Source organism: Grus americana, chromosome 24, assembly GCF_028858705.1.
Source record: "Grus americana isolate bGruAme1 chromosome 24, bGruAme1.mat, whole genome shotgun sequence".
NCBI classification, from domain to species: domain Eukaryota; kingdom Metazoa; phylum Chordata; class Aves; order Gruiformes; family Gruidae; genus Grus; species Grus americana.
The window spans coordinates 5,269,196-5,286,985 of NC_072875.1; the positions used below are offsets into that span (position 1 = coordinate 5,269,196).

The window sequence follows — 17,790 nt, forward strand, 5'->3', positions numbered from 1 at the left end:
TCCTGAGAAAAGTGCAAATAGAGACAAATGCAAAAAGGTAAGAGGCAGGAAATCCTTTATTGAAGGGGTAAAGGCAAAGTCACAGACTGTTTTCAAAGTTAAAACCGAATACAAACAAAAAAGCTGAAAACTGGAACATTATACTTTTTCCCCCTTTAAAATGAAAGTCCAAAGCTTAACTTGGGTTGGATTTGTTATGCTGACACAGCTGGGTTGGCAATCGCACCCTGATTTGGGGCACCAGGGAGACACCAGTCATGTACTGAAGTGGTTAAACGATGAGCAGAGACGTCCCCTCTCCGACCCCGCTCCAGGTTTCGGAGAGGGGATGTGGGAGCAGCATGTTAAAACACAGTCCTTTTATTTATTTATTTTTTTTTTCCTTCCCGCCACCCCCCCCCCTTTTCCAGACAGCTACTGTACAAAACCAAAACAGAAATTTATAATAAATACCTAACACAAGAGGCTCAGTACATTGCTACAATCCTTCACTGAAGGGAAACATATATATACATATATATATCCTAATATATAACCTCTTTGACTTAAATCAGCATAAAGGCTACGTGTTTCTACGGGAAGGCTAGGGCAGGAATCCCACTTAACATCACCCAGACCCCACACCTCAAACCGAGCATCGCCGCCTGCGATCCCCCCGTTCCCATCCTCCTCCTTGCTGGAAAAGCAGCAGGATTTGCCCGCGGCAGGGAGGTTTTTTTGCATCTAGGAAGCTCCGGCTAAGTGACCGCGCAGTGAGTTATAAAAAAAAAAAAAACCCAACCCAAAACTGGAAGAGACCCTTGGCATGCACCACTCCTGTGTGATAAATTTTCCTTGGCGCCGTCTCAGGCTGAAATTTCTGACCCATCCTAAACGCTGCTTACAACGCTGGAGAGGAAACACATGCTGGCCTTTGAGTTAAAACCCTCACAAACTCAAAGGGAAAAAAAGAAAATAACCCTGCGAGGCTACATGACTTTAGCATCCAGCTATTTGTTAGAGCGAGAGAGGGTTTAAATTCCTGGAGATTAATTAGCAGATGCAGAACATTGCCCGAAGGTAGGTCTGAACCGACAGCCCCAACAGCTCTGCATCCAAACTCTGCAGCTGGCCTTTTTTTTTTTTTTTTTTTTCCCTCCCCTTAAAAAGAAGAAAAGAAAAGGAAAAAAAAAAAAAAAAGGAGCCAAGCCCTCCGTGCCCTCAGTCCTTGGCTGTAGCCCCCTTGGTTTTGGTAGGAATCGCCTACGGGAGATAAAAAGCTGAATATCTCAGGTTTTCAAATAAATGGTAGGGTTTCTGGCACGGCTTTGGGGGAGCGGGTCACCCCGCAGCCCCATCCCGAACCTGCCTGGCCGGCCAGGAAAGGGTCTCGCGGGAGCTTAGCTTGGGCAAAAGGGACAAGAAAAAGGATTCGCTCCGCATTTGTAAATGGGGAAGCTCAGACATTGCAAATTCAAGCCCTGCTCCTCCAGCCCTTCTCCCCTTCCTACGAGAAAAAAGCTGTTCCCACTGGAAATTCAACGTTTTGCTGCCAAAAGGGCAGCCAGGGCAGGGTACGGGCATCCGCAGTGGCGAGGGGCATCGATAGAGGAGCCCAAAGACACCGAATCGCCCGTCCAGCCACGGCAAAACCTTCCCAAATCCCATCGCCGCTCCCCAGGCACCGGCTGCTGCCAGCACACGGACGGCGATCGCTTCGAAAGGGGGAAAGTTCGGGGACGGAGCAGCCATCTGCGCCGGGGCCAGACAGCAGCTGGGCGGAGGAGAGGGGGCCTGGCTGATCCCCGCCGGGAAGGAAGAGCTCCAGCCTTACCAGGCTCGGTTTTAAACCGAGAATTGCTTAAGCAAGGCTGGAGCCCGGTGCCAGATCCGAGCATCTTCACGTATCCCGGGAAAGCAGAGGTGAAGAGCGGCACTGGTCGCACCGGCTCGGCGTCTGCAGATCCTGGGCTCATCCCTGTGGCAAGCCGGGTTAGGAAATTATCTCCGAAATTTAAGCAGAGCTGAGAAAATCAGCACACGGGACAAAAAGCAAAGGATGGGAGAGGAAAGGCTGGCGCACCCACGCGTCCGCTCCAGAGCGGGGACGGGGTATCGCAATAGGCATTTCACAGTCAAAGCACTGCAGAAATAGTAATTAATTAATCCTCACAGCGGCCCTGCAAGTCAGATCAGGTGTAATTAAGCTTCGGTTTTATAGCTGGGCACATCAAGGCGTGGGGTTGCAGCTCTAGGAATAATTCTGGGGATGCTGGGGGCGTTTGGAGGCAGAGGTTTGTCACCTCGTAGGTTATAAATCTGGCAGAAATCACCGTGACCACCTCGCCCGTCCTCCTGCCTAACGCGTGCCAGAATCTTTCCCTTGGCTCATTCCCACTCCCGGCCGAACGAGCGAGTTATCTCCCAAGCTAAACCCACAGCCGATAAAACGCTCCTTGTGCTCAAGGACACCCACGCCACTGCAGGGAGGGGACGGGAACTGGATCCAAAGCCTTTTGCAAAGGGATCTTGATTTTATCACGCCCTGGATCGGCAGAGCCACCCACCCTGGACCTCCTCAACCTGCAGCTGGGACAGGGCGATGGCAAAGCCAGGCTCTGCTTTTTTTCCAGCTGAATCTCCTTTCCCAGCAACAAACCCCAGCAAACCTCACAAATGGAGCCTGCAAATATGTTTAACGACAGCTTTTTGGAAACACCCTACGCATAAGCTTATTTTTCCCCTTAAATTACAATTTGCCTGTGAGCAACCAGTCAGAAAGAAAGGGGAAAAAAAAAAAAAAAAAAGAAAGGAAAAGAAGTGATTCCTCCCCGCTTTGCCGCCGTTATTCCCCCCTCTGAGGTAGACGTCGATCGGGTGGGGATGAACCGCTGGAGAGTGGTTATTCGTCTGGCGAGCAAGCCCATGGCATCCTCGCCGTCCTACCCGGCGCATCGCCGCCAAGCCCGTCCTGGTGAGGCTCAACACTTCCGCAGCACGCAGGCGGCGGTGGCCGGTGGCGGCCCCGGCGAGCTGCATTTCTCCGGGGCGGTGATTTTACCGGTGTAATCGATGCAAGAGGCGTTGCGTGTCCGCACGCCCTCGCCGCAAGTTTGGGAGCAGGGGGACCAGGGACCCAGGCGCCAGAGCGGGCAGGGGACGTCTCCGCAGGGCTTGATGTCCTCGGGTTTGAGGGCTCTGTCACAGGTGGAGGAGGTTTGACCCTCCACGTCCCGGCAATCCACCGTCCGCCTCTGCCAGCCGGAGCCGCACGTCTTGGAGCACTCAGACCAGTCGCCCAGGACCCACTGGGAGGTCAGCATCGGTCGGATGACGTTGGCCGACTTCTTCTCTTTGCCTTTCTGCTTGCTGAAAGGGACGTCCTTGGGGATGAAGAAGGTGTACTTGACTTTTGGTGGGAAGATCTCGCTGGCAATGGTCAGCAGCTGGACGGTCAGGGGCTCCGGGAGCTGTCGGAAGCTCTGCAGCCTCTCCAGGGTCGTCATGGAGCCGCTGTATTTCAGGATGGTCCCCTTAATGAGGATGTCCTGCTCCATGGCCGAGATGGCAAAGTCTCCATTCAGTAGGTACTTGCCCTCGAGGGTCCTCAGGGCCAGGTAATTCCCATCGTGACGGACCCCGCGGTGGCTGCGCTGTTTGATGTCGATGTTGGTAGCTCCGGCGGGGATGGTGACGATGTCGTTGTAGCCGTATCTGCAATGGGGCAAAGGGACACGGTTATTTTCCCTGGACTTATTAAGAGGAGACCCATGCAGGGGACTCATGCAGCACTCAGCAAGCGGGATCGTGACTCTGAAGCCATTCCTCTGTAACCCAGAGCGCTCAGGAGCTGGAAATGTTGCAGTCGTGTCAGATGTGTGCTCAGCTGGAAGATTTTGCTGAATTCCATGCAAAAATGAGCGATGCAATCAAATAGCCCCACGGTTACCAGCCTTGGTGGGAAATTCCCCTTGCTCCCTTTCCTTTGACATGGGTGAAGTGTTTGGGACTAAAAACCTGGCTCTGCCCAGTGATGCTGTCACTGGTGATGATGAAGGATAGCACCAGCTACAGGTAGATACAGATACAGAACAGCAGAATAGGAGAGTCGGGGCACTGCTGGTGGTGTACACCCAGAGGATACGTACGTTGGCCAGATGTTGCTGCTAAAACCATGTCAGCTAACAGTTAACCCAATAGACATCTCATTGTAGCTGACTTGATATCAACTCAAGAGCCTTTCCTAGGAGACAGCAAGTGCTACAGCAGCAAAACCATCCCTACCCACGGGCGGGCATCTCTGCCCCCTGGGCTCATCTTCGGAAGGGTTTTGCAGCCACCACCACGATGCAGAAGAGCTCCCGTTGGAGGGCACGGAGCACATTCCCATGCCGGGGGAGGATTTCCCTGCAAAACCAGCCAGAGCCCATCCCCGGAGCACCACGGCTCCTGGGACAGCACCGGGAAGGCTTCGGTACTCGAGCCCTCGGCACCCTGTGCTACGGTAATTACTTGCCGCTATAATAAATGCCGCCCTGGCGTGAATCATGCTGTGGGGCCAGCAGGATCATTTTCCACGTATCCCCACGGTTGATGCTGCGGTCAGTAATTAGGTTTAGAGTATTTTGGAACAAAGCCTTTGGGTCAAACTCTGCTCTCAGTCACCCTGGCCTCCCTAAACCTGATCTTAATGGGATCTCTTCTTGGCTGTAGCTACCACACTAATCTCTCTTTAGTCAACCACAAACAATTCATAGGAGAGTGGAAGCCCCATTTCAGCTGGCTCCCTGGAAGGAAACCATTTAGGAAATCTAATTTGACTGCGTGAGTCACCTCACCACATGGAATTAGACACGTCGGGCTTTTGTTACAATCTTTTCAACAAAAGCCTTAAACTCGGCTCTTTGGCAAAGCAACGAAGATCTTGGGCGAGGGAAGCAGCTGCTTGGATGCCCGTGTCCCAGGACTTAAATTCACCCCTAAGGCCGGGGAAGAGTTATTGAACTATTTATATCCCGCATCAGCCCTTGAAATATCTGTTGGGGAGAGATGCATATTGTAAACTCCTCAGGGCAGCGGATTTATTTGCAGTGGCATACGGGTGTCAGCACCAGCTATTATTTTAAGATATTAGCTCTGCTTGGCTTGCATAATGGCGTCCCAAAATAAACTTAACGTAAGCCCCGGAGTTTGGGGAGGAGACCAGGCTGTTGCAAGCCCACCCGGCCCAGGGTGTTTGCACAGCTGCAAACCCCGGTTAACGGCACGGAGGGGAAACGAGGTCTGCAGTTAGGTGCGATGCTTCGGGTGCAGAAAGCAAACCGGCTTTACGTGACCTAGGAGGAGTCCTAATATTCCTAACCTAGCTTTTTTGCAATTAAAAAAAAAAAAAAAGGGGAGTAAGAGGGGAATCTGGTTTTTCTCCCCCCAGCCCATCTCTGCAGACACCTTCGCGCCAACGCCTTACTTGGATCGGTTGAGCGAGCCGGATATTTTCCTGCAAGTGGAGCCATTGCCGCCGCACACCCCGCACTTGTCCAGCTTCTTGGATGACCCAACTACGTGATCGCAGCCGGCCTTGATGCACTGCCCGTGGACGCAGATGGAGAGGGTCTCCGGTCCGCACAGCGTCCCATCGATCACCTTGGAAATGGGGGAGGCAGAGGAGCAATTAGGGCATTCGATCTGAAATGGGGTAAGGAAAGGCGATTATCATCACCGGATATCTTACTTTGGCCTCAAAGACTTTAAATTCACTCCTCCCCCTGGCTCGGCAAAAGAGTTTGCATCGGTCTCGGGGTGACACTCCCGCGTACTTGGGAACCCACTCCAGGCGATTCCCTTCCAGATCCGTAAAGTTGTAGCTGTTGTACTTCTCGCACTGCTGCTCCCGAAAGCTTTTTCCTGAAAGGAAAGGCGAAACGTGACCCAAAACCTGTGTGAAGTCGGCAAGAACCATCGTCCTGGGTCATCGCGGAGAGGCAGGAGCGAGCCGAGGATAGCGAGCGTGCAAGCAGAGGAAGGATGGCACACACCTCCCACCCAGCCGGAGGGGATCACAACCCCCCCGCAGAAAGCTATTGCCCCAAAAAAAAAAAAAAAAAATTCAAGGGAGAGTGGAGCAATCCCTGGCGATGGGTCCTGGAGAAACAGGGGCGGGAGGTGAACATGCGTTTGGGAATGGCATCCTTTTGCTGTGCGGATGGGTGGCTTTGCAAAGCTGGGCTTACCGTCCGGCGGGCACTCGTCGGTGCAGCAGGACTGGTACTTGGCGCGCTGGCCCTCGCAGTACCTGCCGCCGTGCTGGGGCTTGGGGCTGTCGCAGTGGCGGTAGGAGAACTGCACGCCGCCGCCGCAGGTCCGGGAGCAGGAGCCCCAGGGGCTCCACGGGCCCCAGCCGCCGTCCACCGCCGGCTGCAAGAGGCCACGAGAAGTTGCTAGGTCCATCCCCGAGCCCGTCCATCCCCAGCTGCTCGCTCCCAGGGCAAGCAAAGGTCTGAAGCAGAGCTAAAATCTTCCCCCCAGCCAGGGCCCTGATCCAGCAAAGCACTTAAGCACATACTTCACATGGAGTTATTACTGACTTCCACCAGTCTGTTCATGTGCTTAAAGTTAAGCTTGGGTTTAAGTACTTTGCTGACTGACTCAGAAATCGCCGCTAATTCTCCCGGCAGGGCAAAAAGCAATGATTTAATTGCAGAACTGTGGCTGCTTGCTCTGGTTCAGACCAGCCTGAGCCTTGGCGAAAGGCACGGCAGAGTTTATCTATGAGCTGGGCTTGCCAGTAATAAAGATGAACAAAAAGTGCTGTTGAAGGGGAGATATCCAGAAAATAAATTGGGCAAATCCAAAGCTAGCTCAGGAGAAGGCAGGACCGGGGTCAGAGGTTTGGGAATCCCAAAGGGTCGAGCCCCAGCCCATCGGTCCCCAATGCTCCCCATTACCTGGGGCTTCAGGGTGTCCTGCGGCACGCAGCGTCCGTCCCAGCACAGCCCGCCGGCTTTGCAAGGGGTGCCGTCGGCCCACGGCAAGCTGCCGTTCTTGGTGTGGCAAAGGGGTTCCCCGCTGCCGGTCCTGCACCAGAGTTGAGCGCAGATATCCTCCTCCGTGGTGTTGGGGCAGTGCTGGAAGTCCTTTCCGAAGATCTGCTGGCATTGCTGGTCCAGGCTGTACAGGGCTCCTCGGCCAGGCAGCTCGGCGGGCAGGGAGAGGGGGTCTGCCGGGGCATCGAGCAAGCAGTCGCCTGGGTGAGGCAGAGATGCATCAAGGCTTGACACCATGGGTTACACCAAGCAGGGCACCCCAAACCTGATTTGAACCCCTTGCATCCCACACATCCCTCCAGGCACTGCGAAGAGCCTGAGCAATTAAGGAAAAGGTTGTCTTGAATGATGAGGTTCCTTACCGTGCCCTCCATCCAGGAACTCGGTGAGGTACATGGCGCTGCAAGGAGACCAGGGCTGGGTCTTGTTCAAGTGGATGAAGAGAGGGGCCATCATATGGTGCTTGCCGAGGGGCCCAAAGAGCCGCTCGCAGGTCTTGGAGTCATCGTGGGGCATGCTGAGCACGTGGCCTGGGGAGCAGAGAGCATCGGTGAGCCGCAGCCTCCCAGCCCCTGCTCTGCTGCAGACGACGCGTGGGCAGCCAGGAGCATCTATAAATTATCCAGCAGTTCCTATTGCTGCAAAAGCTGTTTGCTTCGATAAATCGGAAGCGGTAAGCAAAACGGTGCATGCTTGCTCTGTCTCAAAGGTACAGCCTGCTGTACGCAGGGCAAAGCAGCCCAAATTAGTCAGCGCATCTCTAGAAGGAGCAAACCAAGGGGGAGAAGTGCTTGGTCCCACGCTTCACATCAGGCAAATGCACCAAGTTACAGCAACTCAGGGACTCCTAAGCACATTTGCTGGTGGAAACCAGCTTCTGGCAGTGCCAGAACCTCCCCAGTGCTGCCCAAAGCTTGGCGGGTGGTACCCGGCCGGGAGATGCTGGCACTGGGCTGCGCTACGTCCCCTCCCAGCACCGGGACTGGCCATGCCGGGCTGGAAAAGCAGAACCCCCCTCGGGAAGGGATGGATTACCAAGTTCGTGAGCCAGGGTGTAGGCTGCCTGCAGACCCTCGTCCTCAATCACCGAGCAGCTTTTGTTGCGGTCACACATGGTGCCAATGTCTGCCACTCCCAGAGTGTCGCAGCTTTGGTGTCCGCAGAAGTCCTGTTTGCGAGCAGAGCCAAGGAGGTGAGGTGGGGTGAAGGGGTCCCGTGTCCGGTAGCCCCAAAATTTCTGGGCAGAGCTGGGCAACCCACTGGTGCTCTGCACCTCAAATACAACCACCCCCCCGTTGCTTTGCTGCAAGCTGCATCCTTTGCATGCTGAGGGGATCCCTCCTCTCCCTCCAGACACACCTCAACCCCTTTCCTCTCCCCCCAAAGCATCCCCAAGGGACCCTTCAGACCTGTCTCGTCAGCAGGATGGCAGTGTCATAGTGCTCCGGGTGCCGGTCGCTCGGGGGATTGAACCTTTGCTGCCAGCTACAGAAGTTGCGCAGGGTGAGCCCGCCGTTGTCGGACACCTCCGGCCCCGCTGCCGCCTCGTCCACCACCAGCACCTTCACCACCACCAGGTTGATGGAGTTTTTCAGGCTGGGGTGCTTGTAGATGCGAGCCGCCATGGACATTAGGGTCAGGACGTGGTTCTGCAGGGAGAGAGAGATGGGCAGGCAACGCCTGGGTGAAACTTTCGCTGCAGGGCTCTTTTGGATTTTGGTTAGGAAAGGAGAAATCAACCTCATTTATGAAGCCTACCACATCCAGACCGGCTCAGGCAGCCACCTGAGTTGATGGATTAAGTGCTGCCTTCTCCATACGTGATGCTTTATACCTTGTGATGGCAGAAAGGACAGGCAGGACAAGCTCCCCCCTGCAACCCTTTCTCCAGCTGGCGTGTCTCACCTGCCATGAACCCTTTGCACCCAGAGCTCTTCGGGAAAACCTCACGCGTCCCTGCGAGTGCTCTTGCATATTCCCAAAGCATTAACCCTGCCCTCGCTGCCCAGGGGCAGGAACCGCCTCACACACAACCTCCTGTGGGTGCAAAACCACCCTCGCACGGCTCTAAAAGTCCTGTCCGTGCTGGTCGGCAGGGTTTGCACCCAACACCCTCAGCGACAAACCGGGGCCAAAGCATTTTGACGGCCAAGTCTTCATCCAGCAGCATCCCCTGCTCGGGTGACTGGGACAACCAGAGATTACTTAATATGTCAAACGCGCCAGCGATGTTTAGGCTGATGTAAACATCTTATCGGAGCATCGAAATTCCTCTTCTGCTTGGCACCCGTTCACGGCCCCGGAGTCAGGAGAAAAAAATGCGGCTATTACACAATATAGTATTGGGAAAGAGAAAGTGGCTTCTCTCCTCCCCAGACGAATTACACCCCACGGTCTCGCTTCAGCACTATCTAATTAACTGGAAGGACTTGGTGGAAGCCCTTTCCGACGGCTGAATTTCACCCAAAATCCACGTATCCTGAATGGAGCTGGCTCTGCGCACTCATCCATCACGATGCTGCCGGGACAGTGATATGCACAAAATGCCGTTTTCTTAACAAACGAGGGAGATGTTTAGGAAGATATCCCCCTCCCCTAACAGCGACAGCGTATTTGCTGCAGCGAGAGCCGCTCGCCCAGGGCCATTGTGGCTATTTTAAATTATTCTGCCACATTTTATCCCATCACTGGCAGCTCCATGTAGACAGATGTCTCGCTTCAGCAAGACGTATCCCAAGTCCTCCGCAGCTCATTATCCGAGGGCAGGCCCCGGCAAGGATGATGGGAGCGCTGAATAGACTGGTTTATTTAGACTGGCCAGATCTCCGCGACATGACTCACATCCCAGCCTGAAGCAACAAATGTCACGGAGAAGTCACCGCCGAGGCAAGAAACCCAGGCGAGATCCCTGCGAGCAGTTGCTCCAGGGGACTGGCGGAATTGTTTACCCCATGGGGAAAGTCCACTGGGAACCTTCCTAAATATATCACAAAGCCTTCCTGAAATTACACACGAGAAGACCTAGAAGGATGCTCTATGCTGGAGCTACGCATCATGGGATCATCCATCATTTCCAAGGCAGAAAATCCTGCCTCACCCTTTTCTAACCCATTACAGGGTAGTTGTTACCTGGGAGCTCTCGGTCCCTACTGCAAATCCCCCGGGACACCGACCCTTGCATCCTCAGGGTTACATCCAGCCAAGAAACCCTTTCAGCAGCAGGAACGGAGGGACTCGGAAAACATCCATCCGCCTTCCCTTCGTTTGGAAAGTGAAGATGGAAAGTGAACCGAACAAACAGCTATTTAGTGCAGATTTAAAGGTCAAATTCACTTGTTCCACCATCTGGTGTCTATTTATACCCATCCCCGGACCGTGCGGGAGTTGGTTGGGTTTTGGATGGACCCTGACTGCTCCGGGGAGAGCAGCAATCCACCTGCACCACCTTGGCTTGGCTGAGGGTTTGGAGCTGGGGCCAAAAGCAAATTACAGGATCCCCAGGGCTCAGGAGAGGCTGACTGAGTGCTTTTGGCCAAAAACCGGCTGCGGTTGTTGAATTCCACTCGTCCCATCCTCCCCGTGCCTTTGCAAACAGGCTCTGGCTTGATGAGCCACCCAGAAGGGAATGCCACCTTCTCCGGGATTTCCTTCCCGGCATTGAGGCTGAGGATGTGGGTATCGGGATCCAGATGTGGAGCAGCCATGGGGTTGGGTTGGGTTTGGGGTGCACACGGACTGGTTTCTGCCTCCTTGCCAAGACACCGCAGCACGGCAGGCACAAGGCACTTCCCTGCCATTTCCAACCAGCATCCCGGGACATCTTGGCAGGATTTCTGTCCAACTGGTAAACACAGCTGGAAAATCAGGCCCTTACCTGCTCTGGGGGGAGCGGACACCAGCCCAAGCCCAAGAGGATCGCAGGAGCATCCCTCCTCTGCTTTTACAGCCAGGCATGAGCATCACAGCTGAGCCACCCCACTGCAGAGGCAGCGCAGGGGGTTCTACTGCCTGGTGATGCTCCCCAAAACCTCCTACCTCTTTTTTCCCTGGCTGCAATCCTTGGCTCCCTCTGGCCTCCAGAAGATCAAATTCCACCCATTTCCCACCAAAAACGAGGGGGGGGGGTGTGCCTTTTGTCCGCACATCTGCATTACAGCAGCTCCGATATCCCTCTGGCCACAGCATCGCTGCTTCTGGGAGAGCCCTGAGCCAGGCACGCACAGGTACCACCCGCATCGCCCGACGTGAGACTGCCAGCAGCAAACAGCACGTGCAGAGGGATAGCGATGGGAAAAAATAAATCTAAATCAGAGCGTGGGGAACTGAAGCGGTTGCTTTTAACCTGGTAACGTTGAAGGATTTCTGATAAAGGCTCCTGCAAAATCTCTGCTTGCATTCTCCTTCATCGGAACCACTCAGAAGCTGAAGTCTGCAGAGATCCCCAAACGGTTGTTTCGGGGGTGTTTTTTTAATTATTATTATTTTAGGGGGGAGAAACTGCTCTTACACCGACGCTAACTATTATTGTGGTATGCACATAATGATCTAATATTGCCAGACCTGCCCAGTGCAGAAGGATGGCAGGGAGCGCCGTGCAACACCCCAACACGACTCAACCAGACCTGGGGCTGTAGGTTTGTTTGTTTGTTCATAGGGTTGTTGGGTTGGGGATTTTTTTTTTCCCGTCCCTCCTTTTTCCCTAGAAGCCAGCATTTCTGTAGGGGAAAAAAAAAAAAAAAAAGAAACACTGAGACTTCTGGAGTGCAGACAGATGGAAGGAAGAAAACATGGGGTCAGATGCGAGGGCTGCCCAGCTTTTAAAAAACAACTGGTAAAAACACATCCCAGCCCGCCTCTCTCCCCCAAAACAACATCTGCGTGCTGCCCCCCTGGCTCGGATACCCGCAGTGGCTGGTGGCCGCCCTGCCAGCCTCCTCCTGCGGTTTGAAGCCTGGGCCAAGAATTTCCTTGCAAAAACGTGGGTGGCAGCCAAGGGAAATGGGGGGCAAGCCGGAGGCGAGGGGGACATCTTGCCAGCCTGCCGGTGTGCCTAGCTGCCCTCCTGCCTTCCCAGCTCTCTGCCCCATCCCTTTTCTGTTTGACACATGATTTCCCCCCCCCCTTCTCTTTCCCTCTTTGCTGGATATTTGGGGCTGATCCGCAAAAGAAGCAATCAGCCCTTTTCAGGGCAGGGGAAACTGAGGCACACGCAGGAACTGCCACCACCTCTTTGCAGGCACGGATCACCATGAAGCAAAACTCGGTCCCCAGAGCATCCCGGGGCAGGAGTGCCACAGTTTGCAATTGCTCCCTGGTTGCTTCGGTGGGAGCTGGCTGCCTTCACGCTGCGCCTTTCATACCGAAGCCCTTGATAATCGGCGGTGACCGCGCCAGCAGCGGGGCTGAAACGCGGCAGCTGTTTAACATTACGGGGCGACACGAGGAAGCGAGTGCATCGGCCAGGGGAATATTTAGGGAGGCTGCCCAGTCCTCTGACCCCTTGCACCAAAGCGGATGGAAGCTCGGGGTCACACCCGGGGGACGAATCCCAGAGGAAAAGCACCAGCAATGCTGGTGGATGGCAGCATCAGCACAGGTCCCTCTTTGCTTTGCTAAGATCCCCTTTAATCCCAGCCCGGCTGCCTTTGGGATGGGCTCAGGAGGGGCCGGCTCCTTTTGTGAAGGGATTAAGCGAACTCACCCGCTCAAGCTGCAAAATACCCTAAAGCGAGCCTAGGAGCCGGACGCGAGGGGACTCGAGGCTCAAGGTGGCTTTGGCTCTACCTCCAAGGTCCCTTTGACGGTTGATCCCAGCGTCAGAGAGCTGGCAGCGGGACTCCAGCAGCGCCCCGTGCCTCATGCTCCAGCACCCGTCTGGTCTTAGAGGGAAGGGATTGCAACCGCACTCCTAAAAGCTCATAAATCTGCCTGGAAAAACCACAGAAGTCAGGCGAAGAATCCCAGCTTAATCAGACCGATCTGATTTTGCCACAGTCCTTGGTCATTACCAGTTCTTGGAGTCAGGGATCATAGATTCCTCGCTTGCAAGAGGGAAAGAAAAGGGGATCGTAGCCATCGTGTTTGCAGAGCAAAGCTTGGAAACGCATCTCATCTGCACCCAAGAGACTGGAGAAATCCCACCACAGGAATCCGATTCTGCTGCCAACTGGCCGGGGATGCTGCGGACGGTTTTTGTAACCGCCTGTTGCTTTAGGTGTCTCGGCAAACATCTCCTGAGACTTGCAGAGCATCTCCACAAGTGCAGCCCGCGCTGCAGGTGCTCAGCTCTGCACGTCAGAGGGATTAGCCCCTGCGCTGTCTCCTGCCTCAGTTTCCCCTACTCAAACCCCTCACTTAATTCTGTTAGTGATGCTCACCATCCTTTTTTTCCTTTTTTTTTTTTTTTTTAAAAAGCATTTTTAAAAAAATGTCCTCTACAGAAAAAACACAAAGGATAACTTATGTGTCCAGCCTGGGGCCTCACACCCATCCCTGTGTAAGGGGGCTCTTCCCAATCACTGCAGGTCTCATCCTGCCAAGTCCTCCACGACCTGCTGGCTCCTCACAGGTGTTATTGCTCAGCACTGTCCTGCTGCTAATGCCCCCCCCCCCCCAATACCTCATCTTCTGCAATCATGAAGCCAGAAGAATGATTAAACCCCCAAATTTCAGGTCTGGTTCTGCCCTCACCTCGCTATTTCCTCCTGGTTTACGTGAGTATTGATGGAGGTGGAATTAAACTCTTCTTATCTAAGTTAGGTTAACAGCTGAGCTATAATCACTCAGATTGATGAGGAAGAAATATTAATCGCATTTTCCTAATAATATCATGACATCGATTATAACTTGCAAGGCTTGAACATATCTTATGGTGACTATCGTCTACTTGAGCTGTTACAGCTTATGCAAGAAAATAACTGGGAATACAAACAATGCATGTGACCTTTAATAAATATTTGGTAATTAAAGCGTGGTTACGGGAAGAAAAGTCACTATATAAATATGGTTTCTTCTGACTCAAGATTTCTGCTCCCTGGGTATCTCCTAGTCAGATCTCTAAGATCTCAGCAGCACGAGCAAGCCATCACTTTTTTTTGGCCCACAAAATGTAGGTATTTAGGGAAGAAGTGAGATGGCTATTTGGTCTCCTGAGTTAGCAGCAACCTTCCTGCTTGTCCCTGCATTTTTGTTGCTGAGAACAAAAGACACAGAAACACAGCAGGTGGCTTTTATTTTTACTGCTACACAAGAGCTGGTTGAAGTTTTCTCCCAAATACTTAAATGTGCTATCGTTCTGGGGTCTTTAAAGGCTTCCTTCCCATCAAGAAATACGCTGAGAGGTGACACAAAGATATTGCTCTTGGGGACAAAGGAGGAGATGATGGTAAAATGAGAGCCAAGCAAACTGGAAACTCCCTGATAACTGAAGTAGGGAGCTGTCACGTACCTACCAGGCAGCATCCCCTACCCCCAGGGCTGTACCAGCGATATCAGGGCACAGTACCAGCATTTCAGCCCCTTGGCTGTGTATACGTGCAGCTCAGCAGCCTTCTGAGGGTTGCCATGGCACAGATTTACCCAGAGAGCTGTTGCTTTTTCCCCAGCACAAGCTGGGCATTATCAGGATTCCCCCCCCCCCCCCCAAATCTATCACCTTATTTGTAGCAGGAGGCAGACCCTTGGGTGTTGCTTTAAAACCATTGGGTGCCCACCTGGCTGCATAAGATGCAATAAACTATTTTTCCTGTCCTCTTGGGGAAGCTTCACATTACTGGAGAGTCATTTCCACCACCATTTACGTGTCTGTTGCTTAAAAACTCAGGTTACTCCATTGCAAACTTTGGTTTTGACTGCTGTGAGCTCTGGGGGGGGTTGTCTCCAAGTGCAGCGTCCATCGCTCCTTGACCCTCTGCTATCTGTCCCTGCCAGCCCAGCTTGGTGGCATGCAAGCAAAACCAAGCAAGGGGTGAAACCTGAGTGATGCTGAACAGCTGAAATCAGCTGGAGCTCCAAGGTTTGGCATTTCTCAAGGTCCAGCTCTGCCTGAGCTGGGCTGGAATTAAACCACTGCTTTATTAGGAGCGGAGAAGCTGGATGAAGCCCCCGGGGGAAGGGCAAAGCAGGCAGAAATGGCAAAGCCAGGCTGCCAAAGAGCAGCCCCTGGTTTCAGCTGCCCGACTGCTCCCTGCTGAGCTCCAGCTTCAAGGACTCCTCTAACAGCCCCGTACCCAACCAACCCACAGCAGAGGACGAGCGACTTCAGTGCACAGTTATCCCTTGCAAAGCCCCGAGTGCGTTTCAGACCATACAAACCTGAATTCAGACCTGAGGACCAAAACAACCCATCACTGCAGGGAGCATGGCGGTGGGGAGCCGGCTTTGCAAGAGACATGAAAAATAACCCAGTGCTGATGAAAACAACTGTTCAACAGCCCTGGGGATGGATGTGGGGGGCCAAGAGGCCAGGATCTCTGCTCCCGGGGTCTCCACGAAGCCTGGCCACAGGCAGGGTCCCTGCAGCCAGAGCATGTTGAACGAGGAGGAGAGTTTCTGGCGGTGGTGGCTGGGAGAATGGGTTGTTCGTGCATCTGCTCGGCTGCTAACAGGTGGCTCAGGAGCGGGACTGCGCATTACTCAGCCCCTGGTTTATTTACTATCTGGCCCGAGCTCTTATCCGGAAGGGAGTTAAGCCCATCGCTTCGCAGCGCAGCTCTTTCCCTGTAGCAGGAAAGGCATTAACCCTCTCTGTCCCTCATTTATGGGGACACCAGACTGATGGGACATCACGGTGTCCAGCCTGTGCAAATACAGGCACCCCAGGATGGATGCTGGGGCTGAGAAAGGGTCCCCAAACACTGACTGAACCCCATAGATCAACCCTGCAGCCTTTGCCCCAGGGATTTACGGCTCCTGCACAGCAAGGAAAGGTGGGGACAGAGCCAAGGTGCCCTACTGTATCGTCAGCTCTCTACTTTCTCACCCAAGGTGGTCCTGGCATCCCGGGGCTGCTTGTGCCTTGCAGGGGGGGTCGGTAGCGGGCAGCCCAGGGGCGGCGGCAGAGCCAGCGGGCTGGGGGAGCGGGGAGGGGGGGACGGAGAAGCAGCGGGGACGGAGGGATGCAGAGGCAGGGGGGATGGAGGGATGAAGGGGATGGAGGGGCAGTGGGGACGGAGGAAACCACCGGCCCTTACCTCCACGTCCTCCCCGTAGAAGCGCACCATGGAGGCATCAGCCACCAGCAGCGTCTCCACGTACCGCGCCTGCGAGACGAAGCGCTTGGCTCGGCGGAGCGGCTCCCCGGGGCCGGCGGCGGCAGCGGGGTGGGCGCCCGGCGGGGCGGCGCGGCGCTGGAGGCGGTGTAGGCGTCTCCAGGGCGGGCCGGGCCAGGGATGCCCGAGCGGCTGCAGCTCGTAAGCCGCCCCGTCGAGGAGGAAAGCGGCGCGGAGACCTCCTCCTCCTCCTCCTCCTCCGCCGCCGCAGCGGCTGAGCACGGCGGGGGCATCGGGGCTCCCCTCGACGGTTCCCGCATAGAAGCAACCCCGGCGCGGCGGGATCCGCCCCGGTGGCCGCCGGCCCCCCAAGCGCTGGAGGCGAAAGCGGGGGGCCAGGAAAGCGGCGTCGGGACGGAGACGGAGGACGACGGCGCGGCCGAAGGCGGCCAGCCGCAGGGCCAGCTGCCCCGGCGGTGCGGGCAGGCGGGCGGGCAGCAGCGGCTGCGTCTCCCACGGAGGCGGCGGTAGCGCCCACGCGTGGCACAGCAGCAGCAGGTGGAGCGGAGCCCGGCCCCCCAGCAGCGCCCGCCGCCCCATCGCCCGGCCCTGCCGCCCCGCCGGGCTCTCGGCAGCTCCCCCGCAGCCTCCGCGCCGGCTGCGGAGCCCGCTGTATTTATACTTTCTCCCCCCGGCTTTGACATAAGAGGTTTATTTTTGATCTCTCGCTGTTCCCCACTCCCCTCCCCTGCCAGCCAGAGCCTGGGGGAGGAGGAGAAGTGAAAGAGAAAAAAAAAAAAAAAAAGCAAAAAAAAAAAAGCGGAGAAGAAAAAAAAAGCACGAAAGAAAAAAAAAAAAAACAACCCACTTTTGGATGCGATTTGAGGCCAATCAGGCGCCGGGAGCCCCGCCTGCCTCCAAGTGTCAACTCCAGCCTGTTACTCTCCCAGCATTAACCCCTTCAGCCCAGCCTCTGCCCGCCCGCCGGGGCCTGATCCTGCCCGGGCGGGCAGCAGAAGGACTCGGGGAGGTGGTCCTGCCCCAAGGGCTGGGGGCTTGCACCCAGTTTCCACCCCCCACGCACACCTCTCCACCATGGGAGGAATTACCCCAGGGGGTTGATTCCTCTCCCATTTCCTCCCAGCATCCCTTCACTGCTGGAAAGCCCCAGGCCTTTGCCAGCTGGAGAGCATCTCACTTCAGCCTGCAAGGCAGAAGGTGCCTCGGGAGGTTTTGCCCCACGGTTGCCATGTCCTTCGCTTAGCCAGGGACAGGGAGGGCTTTGGGCCCCAGGGAAAGCTCCAACAGTGTCGCACACAAGGAGGTTTCCATGCCATGGACAAACAGCTGGTTCCACATGGGGATTCCTCCAGCTGGAATATGGCAATGGGCTAAATCACACTTGTGGAAAATACCTATGAGAATAAAACAATGCAGCCAGCTCCTCCTGTTGCTTTTTTTTTTTTTTTTTTTTTTTGTTTTTGCGGGGTGTTGTGCGACTTCATTTGAAACCCTGATCTCCCTCTTTCAGACTGAGTTTTTCTTCCCATCCACATTCC

The 17,790-nt window shown here is 54.8% G+C and overlaps 1 protein-coding gene across 1 annotated transcript; it reads right to left on the reverse strand.

Annotated features, from left to right (window-relative positions):
- ADAMTS8 (ADAM metallopeptidase with thrombospondin type 1 motif 8) lies at positions 1–17,375 on the reverse strand. Its single transcript, XM_054802913.1, has 9 exons — positions 16,214–17,375; positions 8,432–8,671; positions 8,058–8,190; positions 7,385–7,552; positions 6,924–7,222; positions 6,210–6,393; positions 5,711–5,883; positions 5,447–5,622; positions 1–3,693 (listed from the first exon to the last, which is right to left on the reverse strand). The coding sequence occupies exons 1-9, from the start codon at positions 16,829–16,831 to the stop codon at positions 2,961–2,963; spliced, it is 2,724 nt and encodes a 907-aa protein (XP_054658888.1). The 5' UTR covers positions 16,832–17,375; the 3' UTR covers positions 1–2,960.
- Between the last annotated feature and the right edge of the window lie 415 nt (positions 17,376–17,790).

Bases quoted from the DNA above. Each gene is read 5' to 3' on its own strand.
- ADAMTS8 (XM_054802913.1), bottom strand. From the start codon at position 16,831: ATGGGGCGGCGGGCGCTGCTGGGGGGCCGGGCTCCGCTCCACCTGCTG. The intron at 7,553-8,057 runs GTAATCCATCCC...TCTGCTCCCCAG, and splicing joins CACCCTGGCTCACGAACTTG to GCCACGTGCTCAGCATGCCC. The intron at 6,394-6,923 runs GTAATGGGGAGC...GGCCTCTTGCAG, and splicing joins AGGACACCCTGAAGCCCCAG to CCGGCGGTGGACGGCGGCTG.